Source organism: Nerophis ophidion, linkage group LG06 (assembly GCF_033978795.1).
Source record: "Nerophis ophidion isolate RoL-2023_Sa linkage group LG06, RoL_Noph_v1.0, whole genome shotgun sequence".
Lineage (NCBI taxonomy): Eukaryota > Metazoa > Chordata > Actinopteri > Syngnathiformes > Syngnathidae > Nerophis > Nerophis ophidion.
The window spans coordinates 49,725,260-49,739,413 of NC_084616.1; the positions used below are offsets into that span (position 1 = coordinate 49,725,260).

The 14,154-nt window shown below is 44.2% G+C and overlaps 1 protein-coding gene across 3 annotated transcripts in view; it reads left to right on the top strand.

Annotated features, from left to right (window-relative positions):
* The window catches only part of iqsec2b (IQ motif and Sec7 domain ArfGEF 2b), a 76,193-nt gene that overhangs the window by 33,312 nt on the left and 28,727 nt on the right, over window positions 1-14,154 (top strand). Inside the window, exon 1 of one of the 3 annotated variants that reach the window (XM_061904105.1) lies at window positions 12,498-12,679. The exons of the other annotated variants lie outside the window; for them this stretch is intronic. Within the exon in view, the coding sequence (XP_061760089.1) occupies window positions 12,645-12,679 (35 nt within the window). The 5' untranslated portion in view covers window positions 12,498-12,644. Of the gene's footprint in view, window positions 1-12,497; window positions 12,680-14,154 lie in introns of those variants that run through there. 3 annotated transcript variants of the gene reach the window in all.

The window sequence follows — 14,154 nt, forward strand, 5'->3', positions numbered from 1 at the left end:
CAAAATGTCGTTGAATTTTTTTATTTATTTCTGTACCCTATAAAAAGTGATTCCTTTTATGCGGCTATTAGCCTGACGCAAAAGAGTCCATTCTGCTTGGTGGAAGCGTCTCACACAGATGCCTGTTCCACAAGCTAAGTAGAGTCTCTTTGCTGCCTTCTGTGCTTAAATGATGGGGACTGTGTGCCCTTGGCAGCAGCTGGCCACAGCCAGAGCCCAATCATTTGCATGATAATCTCCAACCACTGCTTCCTCTTTAACTTCTCGCTTGCAATGAGCACATAGAACGCCGCTAATTCCTGTCAGGATGGAGGACAAGTGGAGGGAGACTTGTGTGTTTGATGTGCACTTTTTATATGCATTTCAAAAGTTTTCAGGTGAGTTTCATGTTTTTACCCTGAATGATCCAGCTTTATGTAATCCATTAAACTCGAGAGTTTCTCTGGGAATTTTTTCATTCAATAACTCCGCTCGGCTGACTCATTGTCAGAACGACCTTCTTTTTGTATTTTTTTTAATAACAGTACATCCACAGGTTTTATATTGCCACACGTCCTTTTAAATGTGCCATTTGTTCTGCAACCATACTGCTGTACGGCATGATGTATGTTTTGATGTGCTGCTTCTCTTTCGTCGCATCTTTTCGTCTTTGCTTTGTCGCTGACTCTCTTTGTGTCTCTGCTTTTTCTGTGTTTGTGTGTATGTGCTTGTGTGTGTCCTCTCATCTTTGCTTCTTGCTATCAGTGTAAGGCCACCGGCCATGTCAGGGCAGCCCACCTCAGCTCCCAGCACTCCTTCCACAACGGGTAGCACTGTCCTCGCCACGCTCTTCTCCAGCAGTCTGACTGTTCACAGCTTCGTCAGCCTCCATCAGTACTGCTGCCCTTCCACTGACCAAAGCTTACAGCAGCAGGGCAGGTAAGGAGGCTCCTCAACCCCTCCAACAAGCCTGTCCACAACCTCCAAATCCAAGGAAGTTACCTTTATAGAATGGAACCTCTACAGTTGAACTGAATTTGGATAAAATTACGAATTTAAAAATATTTTTCGGGGAGAGTATGTTTCTAAGCAATCTGCACCTCATAGGGCCTCAATTCAGCAAACATGAGTAATGAACTCTTGTGTGTATTAGACGTCTCCCCATTTTTGTGACACTTATTTTAAAAGAAGGACTAGGGCCAACCCCTGGCATAAACACTGTGTGCGTTTGTATAGGGTAGGGGTCGGCAACCCAAAATGTTGAAAGAGCCATATTGGACCAAAAATACAAAGAAAAAGTCTGTTTGGAGCTACAAAAAAAGCCTTATTTAAGTGTTATAATGAAGGCAACAGCTGATGTAAGTATCTATTTTAGCTATATTAGCCTACTATCAAAATTACTTAAAAACTCTTATATAAGTGTTGTAATGAAGGCAATGTATGATGTAAGTGTCTATATTATCTATATTAGCCTACTATCAAAATTACTTTAAAACTATTATATAAGTATTATAATGAAGACAACATATGATGTAATTGTCTATATTATGTATATTAGCCTACTATCAAAATTACTTTAAAACTCTTATATAAGTATTATAATGAAGACAACATATGATGTGTCTATATTATGTATATCAGCCTACTATCAAAATGACTTTAAAACTCTTATATAAGTTTTATAATAAAGGCAACATATGATGTTCGTGTCTATATTAGCTATATTAGCCTACTATCAAAATGACTGTAAAAGCATTATATAAGTGTTGTAATGACGGCAACACATGATGTGTCTATACTAGCTATATTAGCCTACTATCAAAATGACATTAAAATCATTATATAAGTGTTATAATGAAGACAACAGTTGAAGTAAGTGTCTGTATTAGCTATATCAGCCTACTATCAAAATGACTTTAAAAGTCTTGTATAAGTGTTATAATGAAGGCAACATATGATGTGTCTATATTAACTATATTGGCCTACTATCAAAATGTCTGTAAAAGCATTGTACAAGTGTTGTATTGAAGGCAACATATGATGTAAGTGTCTATATTAGCCATACTAGCCTACTACCAAAATGACTTTAAAAGTCTTATATAAGTGTCATAATGAAGGCAACATATGACGTAAGTGTCTATATTAGCTATATTAGCCTACTATCAGAATGACTTTAATAGTCTTATATAAGTGTTATAATGAAGGCAATATATGACGTGTCTATATTAGCCAACTATCAAAATGACTGTAAAAGCGTTATATAAGTGTTATAATGCGGTCAACATGTGATGTGTCTATATTAGCCTACTATAAAAATGACTGTAAAAGCGTTATATAAGTGTTATAATGAAGACAACATATGATGTGTCTATATTAGCCTACTATCAAAATGACTGTAAAAGCATTATATAAGTGTTATAATGAAGACAACATATGATGTAAGTGTCTATATTAGCCTACTATCAAAATGACTGTAAAAGCATTATATAAGTGTTATAATGAAGACAACATATGATGTAAGTGTCTATATTACCCTACTATCAAAATGACTGTGAAAGTCTTATATAAGTGTTATAATGAAGACAACATGTCAGGGGTCAGACAGGGAGGCCAGGACCCAGTACAAGAGTATGATACAAAAAGGTTTTATTAACAAAGTAACAATAAATACATACTTAGTCGAATAATATAGCAAAATGGTATCAACTGAAACATTTTCAAGGAAAAAGAGACAACAGCAGATGTCTGAACAGAAAATCACCATTAATATGGGAAAAAGGCGGAAGCAAAAGTACAGCAAAAAAGTTGACAAGGCACCAAACTCCCAAAAGCAGGTTTCCAACATGGTAGCATAAATATGTGGCGTGAGGCAGGAGATCTCTGGGAGCACTCGTGAGATGCTGAAGCCAAATAGAATAATCCAGCACTGGAGACAAAGAGAGTGGTTTAAGAAGCCGGACGGCTGATTAGCCCAAACGAGCTGCTGGTGTGTAGGGAGTCATGTGCTCCCAGAGATCGCCCGGTGCATAAATGTCTATATGAGCCTACTATCAAAGGCTGACGAAAATCTTTGTTGACAGAAATTTTGTATTTAAATTTTTATTCCACACATTTTTGCAACATTGGAAATCATTAGTAAAATTGAGGCTTCTCACAGGATGAGATAACTTCTGGAAATGACTGGCTCAGAATGGCCAAAGTTATAGATGTGTGTGTCCAAGTTAAAGAAAAACAACAGGCTGTCTTCTTCTACGCACAGCATAAAACGTTCGGTGGACAAAATGAGACAATGAAGGAGTGACATAAAACATGTCTTTCTGTGGCAGCATCAGAGAAAGTTGTACATGTAAACAAACTATGATGAGTTCAAGAATCATTGAAATTAGTAGGACAAAACAGTGCTTTGCCAAATACTCTCTCATCAGTGAAGCACTTATAACATAAACAGTGGTATTTCTAACAATTAAGAAGGCTTTTGTCATGTTGGTTGTCCTACAGAAAATATATGAAAACAAAACATACATTTTTTTCTTCATCTTAGTAGTGTCAAAGCGCTTTGAGTACCTTGAAGGTAGAAAAGCGCTATACAAGTACAACCCATTTATCATTTATCTTTTTCCATTTTCACTCATCTCTTACTGACCATCGGTTTAGAGCCACAACCACTACAGTACAGAAGGATGCATGATTATGGCAACGAGTCATTTGGTTGTTGTGCTCTGCCAGTGTTGGCTTGTTTCTACTTTGATGGAGTGAATTACCTCATGGATACTATTATACTTTTTTTTTTAAACTTAACTTCCATGTTGCGGCAAGACAATGTGTTTTTTGTAGTAGTTTTCGTTCAGTTTAGCAGTATTGCGGCCACGTCCATTCAAAACCACATAGAGATAATTGCTGATTTGGCATCATGGCTTCAAACGCCATCATCAGCATGACAGATTTACGACCATAGTTCTAACATAACCATATGATATAAGTTTATATTGTAGCCGTACTTTAGCCTTAAAGACATAGTGTCTAAATAACATTTATATTTCCAAAGTTTTTGCCCATTTTTTTGGTTTTGTTTATTAAAAGGGGCAGTTTGGAACATTTACACATATGCCGAGAGGGTGTCAACTTTCTAATGTACAAACCCCGTTTCCATATGAGTTGGGAAATTGTGTTGGATGTAAAAATAAACGGAATACAATGATTTGCAAATCATTTTCAACCCATATTCAATTGAATGCACTACAAAGACAAGATATTTGATGTTCAAACTCATAAACTTTTTTTTTTTAAACTAATAATTAACTTAGTATTTCAAGGCTGCAACACGTGCCAAAGTAGTTGGGAAAGGGCATGTTCACTACTGCGTTACATTACATTTTCTTTTAACAACACTCAATAAATGTTTGGGAACTGAGGAAACTAATTGCTGAAGCTTTGAAAGTGGAATTCTTTATCATTCTTGCTTGATGTACAGCTTAAGTTGTTCAACAGTCCGGGGTTTTGTTGTCGTATTTTACGCTTCATAATGCGCCACACATTTTCGATGGGAAACATGTCTGGACTGCAGGCGGGCCAGGAAAGTACCCGCACTCTTTTACTACGAAGCCACGCTGTTGTAACACGTGGCTTGGCATTGTTTTGCTGAAATAAGCAGGGGCGTCCATGATAACGTTGCTTGGATGACAACACATGTTGCTCCAAAACCTGTATGGACCATTCAGCATTAATGGTGCCTTCACAGATGTGTAAGTTACCCATGTATTGGGCACTAATACACCCCCATACCATCACAGATGCTGGGTTTTGAACTTTGCGCCTATAACAATCCGAATGTTTTTTTTTCCTCTTTGTTCCGGAGGACACCACGTCCACAGTTTCCAAATATAATTTGAAATGTGGACTCGTCAGACCACATAATACTTTTCCACTTTGCATCAGTCCATCTTAGATGAGCTCGGGCTCAGCGAAGGCGGCGGTGATCCTGGGTGTTGTTGATAAATGGCTTACGCTTTGCATAGTAGAGTTTTAACTTGCACTTACAGATGTAGCGACCAACTGTAGTTACTGATAGTGGTTTTATGAAGTGTTCCTGAGCCCATGTGGTGATATCCTTTACACAATGATGTCGGTTTTTGATGCAGTACTGCCTGAGGGATCAAAGGTCCGTAATATCATCGCTTACCTGGAGTGATTTCTCCAGATTCTCTGAACCTTTTGATGATTTTACGGACCGTAGATGGTAAAATCCCTAAATTCCTTGCAATAGCTCGTTAAGAAATGTTGTTCTAAAACTGTTCGACGATTTGCTTACAAATTGGTGACCCTCGCCCCATCCTTGTTTGTGAATTACTTAGCATTTCATGGAAGCTGCTTTTATTCCCAATCATGGCACCCACCTGTTCCCAATTAGCCTGTACACCTGTGGGATGTTCCAAATAAGTGTTTGATAAGCATTCCTAGACCTTATCAGCATGTATTGCCACCTTTCCCAACTTCTTTGTCACGTGTTGATGGCATCAAATTCTAAAGTTAATGATTATTTGCACACAAAAAAAAGGTTTATCAGTTCGAACATCAAACATGTTTTCTTTGTAGCATAATTAACTGAATATGGGTTAAAAATGATTGGCAAATTATTGTATTCCGTTTATATTTACATTTAACACAATTTCTCAACTCATATGGAAACGGGGTTTGTATTTTACACATTATATCCCACCCTTTCACGGCGTCTTGTACGTAACTGCGTACGCACATGCACACACATTTGCTTTAGGTGTTGTTAGCTAATAATAGACATTTGGATAGATAGCGTTAGCTGTCACTGAATGTGAATTTTATCCTAACAACAACAACATGACTGCAAATTGTTCAGTCTACTTTTGGACTACTTTTGTATGTTATGCACGCGCTCCCTGCGTATACGTGTTGACGAGACCGGGTGAGGGACTGCCGTAAACTCCAATCATTTTATTCGGGCTGGTAAACATTTTTACTAAAATATAGGCAATTGTCAAACACATTTGTTATGTTAGAACACTATTGGTATCATTAGCTATATGGTTGTAATTGTAAAAATGTTTTGCTTTGAAAAATATTACTGTGAGTAAAGTTGCTCACAGCATTGGCTTCACTGCAGTAGGAGATATCAACATTTTTGTTTTTTCTCAGACCGAAAAACCTTATTTTTTTTTTTTTTGCATTTTCATAAAAAATTTTGAAATTATCGAGAATAAAAACACATGGCTATCGAACATTTTTGATTGAAGTAAAGTGTCAATGTAGTCTTTTTTTTAACATGTGATTATTTATATTAAATGCAAATCTTTACATTAAATATTGTACTGCATTATTTGTAAATATCTCGTTAGTGTCATAACTTGGCTTGGACGTGGATTTTTTCTTCGATGCAGATGAGGATCATCACGAGCGAGGCGTGGATGTGAGTACATGGTTTATTAAATAAACAAACACTGTAATCAAAAATAATCAAACTAAGGGCGCTCACAAGGAGGTATAAAACTTGGCTAAAAAATATAAACAGGAAACAAAAACACTTGCTCGATTGGCATGAATGAACTATGAACATACAAAACAAAAATAGCACTGTGGCATAAATACATAAACTTACTCGGCATGAAACTGTGGGCGAGGACGTGGAGGTTTGAACAGCATGGATAGGGTGCGTGCGAGTGTGGAGATCCCAGGACGAAGACAAGAAAAAGAGTGACTTAAATAGCTGTGATGATTAGTGAAAACAGGTGAGGCTGAGAACAGGGACGTGACAGGTGAAAACTAATGAGGTTGGCATGGAAACAAAACGGAGTGAAAAAAAAAGGAACTTAGAGTCCAAAGGGTCAAAAGCACCTGGTATTGCTAGGTAGTCTCCCATCCAAGTACTAACCAGGCCAGACACTGCTTAGCTTTGAGAACAGATAAGATTGGGGATGCTCAGGGTAATATGGCCATACATAGCTGGACGTGGACTTGGTCTTGGAGCTGGACGTGGACTTGGTCTTGGTGCAGGTGGCCTCGCTGGAAGCTGCGACTTAGCAGGCTGAAAGACTGGTGGAGGTGGCTGTGTTGGCCGCTGTGGCTTGGCAGGTTGAAAAAATGGGAAGTGGGGAACTTGCTGGTCGCTGTGGCTTGGCAATGCACTAGGGAGAATCAACCAACAAACTCCCAGCCCCAGCCCCCCCCCTCAAGGAGTGACTCCCAGACACTCTCAACGTGAGCTGGAAAAGTCTTTTGGGGGGGGGTGGAGGGAGGTGAGGAGGAGGGCAGAATCTTCCTCTTTACATTGTCCATCTTGTACTTTTTTATTTGTCTTGGTTAAATTTTTTGAAAAAAATAATTGTGGCTTGGGGGGGGCTTGAGTCCTGGGGGGCATGGCATGACCTTTGGATTTATTTTGATATTGTGCAGGAAAAAAAAAATGTTGTGCCTTGGGAGGGAAGGAAAAGCCGCACAGAACGAGCCTGTCAGTCCGCGTTGAGGGGCAAGTCCTGCCTTTCCTCTGCGCGTGCTTGTGCGCTGCTCCGGGCCGCCGTCGGGGCGCTCGCGTCCCAGGTGGTGTGTCGTCACCGCGGGATGAGCCAGATGCTGGGGATGACATCCGGGTGGCCCGCGAGTGGGGGCGGAAGCGGTCCTCCACATCCGCCATTTTTGCCAGCAATTGGCTCCACGCGAACATGGCACCGGGAGGCATGTCTTCATCCGCCAACTCCTTTTCGTCATCCTCCTCATACGCCCATGGCTGGGCGTCTGCGACGAGCCGAAGGAACATCTCCTGCTTCTCGTGGCTGGAGAGAGATTCCTCGTGCAGATCTCCTGCGAAGAAACTTCTGCTGGGATCTTCTGTCATAACTTGGCTTGGACGTGGATTGTTTCTTCGATGCAGATGAGGATCAACACGAGCGAGGCGTGGATGTGAGTACATGGTTTATTAAATAAACAAACACTGTAATCAAAAATAATCAAACTAAGGGCGCTCACAAGGAGGTATAAAACTTGGCTACAAAATATAAACAGGAAACAAAAACACTTGCTCGATTGGCATGAATGAACTATGAACATACAAAACAAAAATAGCACTGTGGCATAAATACATAAACTTACTCGGCATGAAACTGTGGGCGAGGACGTGGAGGTTTGAACAGCATGGATAGGGTGCGTGCGAGTGTGGAGATCCCAGGACGAAGACAAGAAAAAGAGTGACTTAAATAGCTGTGATGATTAGTGAAAACAGGTGAGGCTGAGAACAGGGACGTGACAGGTGAAAACTAATGAGGTTGGCATGGAAACAAAACGGAGTGAAAAAAAAGGAACTTAGAGTCCAAAGGGTCAAAAGCACCTGGTATTCCTAGGCAGTCTCCCAACCAAGTACTAACCAGGCCAGACACTGCTTAGCTTTGAGAACAGATAAGATTGGGGATGCTCAGGGTAATATGGCCGTACAAAACTCATGATCAGACATGACGGAAAACTAAATCAGTTGACATGGTAAGACAAACAAGGAAATGCAAAACAAAACTAAATGTTCAAAAAACTAAACATAGCATGACCAAAACAAAACATGAAACAGGCGTGACAGAGCTTCCCCCGTTAAGGACAGCTCCCAGATGTCCAAAATAAAAAACAAAACAAAACTGTGATCGAGAGTCATGGGAGGGCGAGAGGGGGACATGGCGGTGGGTCGCCAGACCACGTGTCCCCGTATCCAACGGGGCAGAGTCAGGTGGCGGCGACGCGTGGAGGACCGAGGTGAGTGACCTGGGAACGGCCATATCCTTGGCCGACCCTCTTGGCGTGGCGGACGACCACGTAGTGGCCACAACCGTGACCGACGAGGAGGTCGGCATCCCTGGCGTGGTGGACGCCCACGTAGCAGCCACATCCGTGGCTGACAAGGCAGCGGACGCGTCGTCATCGTGGCAGGCGATGAAGCTCGACGTGGCGACAGCGTTGGCGCTTGGCGTGGGCTTGGGCTTGGCGCTCGCCGTGGGCTTGGGCTTGGGCTTGGGCTTGGGCTTGGGCTTGGGCTTGGGCTTGGCGGTCGGCGTGGGCTTGGCGGTCAACGTGGGCTTGGGCTTGGCGGTCGACGTGGAGCTGCCACTGGCGACGCTTGGCTTCGACGTGGAGCTGCCACTGGGGGCGCTTGGCTTCGACGTGGAGCTGCCACTGGGGGCGCTTGGCTTCGACGTGGAGCTGCCACTGGGGGCGCTTGGCTTCAACGTGGAGCTGCCACTGGGGGCACTTGGCTTCGACGTGGAGCAGCCACTGGGGGCACTTGGCTTCGACGTGGAGCTGCCACTGGGGGCACTTGGCTTTGTGGACTTGGACTTTGGCGCGGACTTGGAGCTGGTCGTGGACTTGGTCTTGGAGCTGGACTTCGACTTGGTCTTGGAGCTGGACGTGGACTTGGTCTTGGTGCAGGTGGCCTCGCTGGAAGCTGCGGCTTAGCAGGCTGATAGACTGGTGGAGGTGGCCGTGTTGGCCGCTGTGGCTTGGCAATGCACTGGGGAGAATCAACCAACAAACTCCCAGCCCCAGCCCCCCCCCTCAAGGAGTGACTCCCAAACACTCTCAACGTGAGCTGGAAAAGTCTTTTGGGGGGGGGTTGAGGAGGAGGGCAGAATCTTCCTCTTTACATTGTCCATCTTGTACTTTTTTATTTGTCTTGGTTCAATTAAAAAAAAAAAAATTATTGTGGCTTGGGGGGGGCTTGAGTCCTGGGGGTATGGCATGACCTTTGGATTTATTTTGATATTGTGCAGGAAAAAAAAAATGTTGTGCCTTGGGAGGGAAGGAAAAGCCGCACAGAACGAGCCTGTCAGTCCGCGTTGAGGGGCAAGTCCTGCCTTTCCTCTGCGCGTGCTTGTGCGCTGCTCCGGGCCGCCGTCGGGGCGCTCGCGTCCCAGGTGGTGTGTCGTCACCGCGGGATGAGCCAGGTGCTGGGGATGACATCCGGGTGGCCCGCGAGTGGGGGCGGAAGCGGTCCTCCACATCCACCATTTTTGCCAGCAATTGGCTCCACGCGAACATGGCTCCGGGAGGCATATCTTCATCCGCCAACTCCTTTTCGTCATCCTCCTCATACGCCCATTGCTGGGCGTCCGCGACGAGCCGAAGGAACATCTCCTGCTTCTCGTGGCTGGAGAGAGATTCCTCGTGCAGATCTCCTGCGAAGAAACTTCTGCTGGGATCTTCTGTCATAACTTGGCTTGGACGTGGATTGTTTCTTCGATGCAGATGAGGATCAACACGAGCGAGGCGTGGATGTGAGTACATGGTTTATTAAATAAACAAACACTGTAATCAAAAATAATCAAACTAAGGGCGCTCACAAGGAGGTATAAAACTTGGCTACAAAATATAAACAGGAAACAAAAACACTTGCTCGATTGGCATGAATGAACTATGAAAATACAAAACAAAAATAGCACTGTGGCATAAATACATAAACTTACTCGGCATGAAACTGTGGGCGAGGACGTGGAGGTTTGAACAGCATGGATAGGGTGCGTGCGAGTGTGGAGATCCCAGGACGAAGACAAGAAAAAGAGTGACTTAAATAGCTGTGATGATGAGTGAAAACAGGTGAGGCTGAGAACAGGGACGTGACAGGTGAAAACTAATGAGGTTGGCATGGAAACAAAACGGAGTGAAAAAAAAAGGAACTTAGAGTCCAAAGGGTCAAAAGCACCTGGTATTCCTAGGCAGTCTCCCAACCAAGTACTAACCAGGCCAGACACTGCTTAGCATTGAGAACAGATAAGATTGGGGATGCTCAGGGTAATATGGCCATACAAAACTCATGATCAGACATGACGGAAAACTAAATCAGTTGACATGGTAAGACAAACAAGGAATGCAAAACAAAACTAAATGTTCAAAAAACTAAACATAGCATGACCAAAACAAAACATGAAACATAGGCGTGACAGAGCTTCCCCCGTTAAGGACAGCTCCCAGATGTCCAAAATAAAAAACAAAACAAAACTGTGATCGAGAGTCATGGGAGGGCGAGAGGGGGACATGGCGGTGGGTCGCCAGACCACGTGTCCCCGTATCCAACGGGGCAGAGTCAGGTGGCGGCGACGCGTGGAGGACCCAGGTGGGTGACCTGGGAACGGCCATATCCTTGGCCGACCCCCTTGGCGTGGCGGACGACCACGTAGTGGCCACAACCGTGACCGACGAGGAGGTCGGCATCCCTGGCGTGGTGGACGCCCACGTAGCAGCCACATCCGTGGCTGACAAGGCAGCGGACGCGTCGTCATCGTGGCAGGCGATGAAGCTCGGCGTGGCGACAGCGTTGGCGCTTGGCGTAGGCTTGGGCTTGGCGGTCGGCGTGGGCTTGGGCTCGGGCTTGGGCTTGGGCTTGGCGGTCGGCGTGGGCTTGGCGGTCAACGTGGGCTTGGGCTTGGCGGTCGACGTGGAGCTGCCACTGGGGACGCTTGGCTTCGACGTGGAGCTGCCACTGGGGGCGCTTGGCTTCGACGTGGAGCTGCCACTGGGGGCGCTTGGCTTCGACGTGGAGCTGCCACTGGGGGCGCTTGGCTTCGACGTGGAGCTGCCACTGGGGGCGCTTGGCTTCGACGTGGAGCTGCCACTGGGGGCGCATGGCTTCGACGTGGAGCTGCCACTGGGGGCACTTGGCTTCGACGTGGAGCTGCCACTGGGGGCACTTGGCTTTGTGGACTTGGACTTTGGCGTGGACTCGGAGCTGGACGTGGACTTGGTCTTGGAGCTGTACGTGGACTTGGTCTTGGAGCTGTACGTGGACTTGGTCTTGGTGCAGGTGGCCTCGCTGGAAGCTGCGGCTTAGCAGGCTGAAAGACTGGTGGAGGTGGCCGTGTTGGCCGCTGTGGCTTGGCAGGTTGAAAAACTGGAAGTGGGGAACTTGCTGGTCGCTGTGGCTTGGCAATGCACTGGGGAGAATCAACCAACAAACTCCCAGCCCCAGCCCCTCCCCTCAAGGAGTGACTCCCAGACACTCTCAACGTGAGCTGGAAAAATCTTTTGGGGGGGGGTGGAGGGAGGTGAGGAGGAGGGCAGAATCTTCCTCTTTACATTGTCCATCTTGTACTTTTTTATTTGTCTTGGTTCAATTTTTTGAAAAAAATTATTGTGGATTGGGGGGGCTTGAGTCCTGGGGGGCATAGCATGACCTTTGGATTTATTTTGATATTGTGCAGGAAAAAAAAATGTTGTGCCTTGGGAGGGAAGGAAAAGCCGCACGGAACGAGCCTGTCAGTCAGCGTTGAGGGGCAAGTCCTGCCTTTCCTCTGCGCGTGCTTGTGCGCTGCTCCGGGCCGCCGTCGGGGCGCTCGCGTCCCAGGTGGTTTGTCGTCACCGCGGGATGAGCCAGGTGCTGGGGATGACATCCGGGTGGCCCGCGAGTGGGGGCGGAAGCGGTCCTCCACATCCGCCATTTTTGCCAGCAATTGGCTCCACGCGAACATGGCACCGGGAGGCATGTCTTCATCCGCCAACTCCTTTTCGTCATCCTCCTCATACGCCCATGGCTGGGCGTCTGCGACGAGCCGAAGGAACATCTCCTGCTTCTCGTGGCTGGAGAGAGATTCCTCGTGCAGATCTTCTGCGAAGAAACTTCTGCTGGGATCTTCTGTCATAACTTGGCTTGGACGTGGATTGTTTCTTCGATGCAGATGAGGATCAACACGAGCGAGGCGTGGATGTGAGTACATGGTTTATTAAATAAACAAACACTGTAATCAAAAATAATCAAACTAAGGGCGCTCACAAGGAGGTATAAAACTTGGCTACAAAATATAAACAGGAAACAAAAGCACTTGCTCGATTAGCATGAATGAACTATGAACATACAAAACAAAAATAGCACTGTGGCATAAATACATAAACTTACTCGGCATGAAACTGTGGGCGAGGACGTGGAGGTTTGAACAGCATGGATAGGGTGCGTGCGAATGTGGAGATCCCAGGACGAAGACAAGAAAAAGAGTGACTTAAATAGCTGTGATGATGAGTGAAAACAGGTGAGGCTGAGAACAGGGACGTGACAGGTGAAAACTAATGAGGTTGGCATGGAAACAAAACGGAGTGAAAAAAAAAGGAACTTAGAGTCCAAAGGGTCAAAAGCACCTGGTATTCCTAGGCAGTCTCCCAACCAAGTACTAACCAGGCCAGACACTGTTTAGCTTTGAGAACAGATAAGATTGGGGATGCTCAGGGTAATATGGCCATACAAAACTCATGATCAGACATGACAGAAAACTAAATCAGTTGACATTGTAAGACAAACAAGGAAATGCAAAACTAAACTAAATGTTCAAAAAACTAAACATAGCATGACCAAAACAAAACATGAAACATAGGCGTGACAGTTAGAAACACACTTGAACTGCATTTTTGTTGGCTGTGTCTTTTAAGCACACTGTGTTAAATGATTTTTTGTATTTAATCATTACACAGATAAAAATTATGAATAAACATCACGTGAATATTTTACAAAAGTTTCCTGGAATTTATGATTTTAATTTGATTTAATGTATTAAATGGTTTTAATTAATTTCGAACATGCATTCAGTTACAGTATGATGCATCGCATATTTCCAATTCCAAACATGTCCAACAAGGAAATGGAAAAAGCCAAACTTATTTAAAACTACCCCTTTTCCATTTCATACCAATTTCTTACATATTTGATCACTTCCTGCACAAACACAACAAAATAAATAAATTCCTAAATAATCAAAAAAGTGTTATGAAAGTTTTAATTCACATAATGAGATGAATAACAATCTGATTTTTCAATAAGATTGAAGATGTTTATCAAGATTCTTCTTCCTTATGATATAACTTCAAAGTTGAAACCATTTCTTAATGAGTACTATTAGAAAATGTATTTTGAAAACCGAAAACATCTGTTTATGTTCAGCCATAGAGGTTCTACTGTATATTGTGTGATTCTCCTGCACACATCCAGTTGACCACCACTCCAAGGCAAGGGACTGAGTGACCTCTGACCCTGTTTTCCTCCAATATTTATACATGTCACTGCATGCTGCTCCAACACTGCCACCTAAAGGCTTTAATAGGCACTGACATGTAAATGACTATATACTTAACTTGATTTCAATGCAGCTCATGTCTCGCCATACAGTGGGGCAAAAAAGTATTTAGTCAGTCACC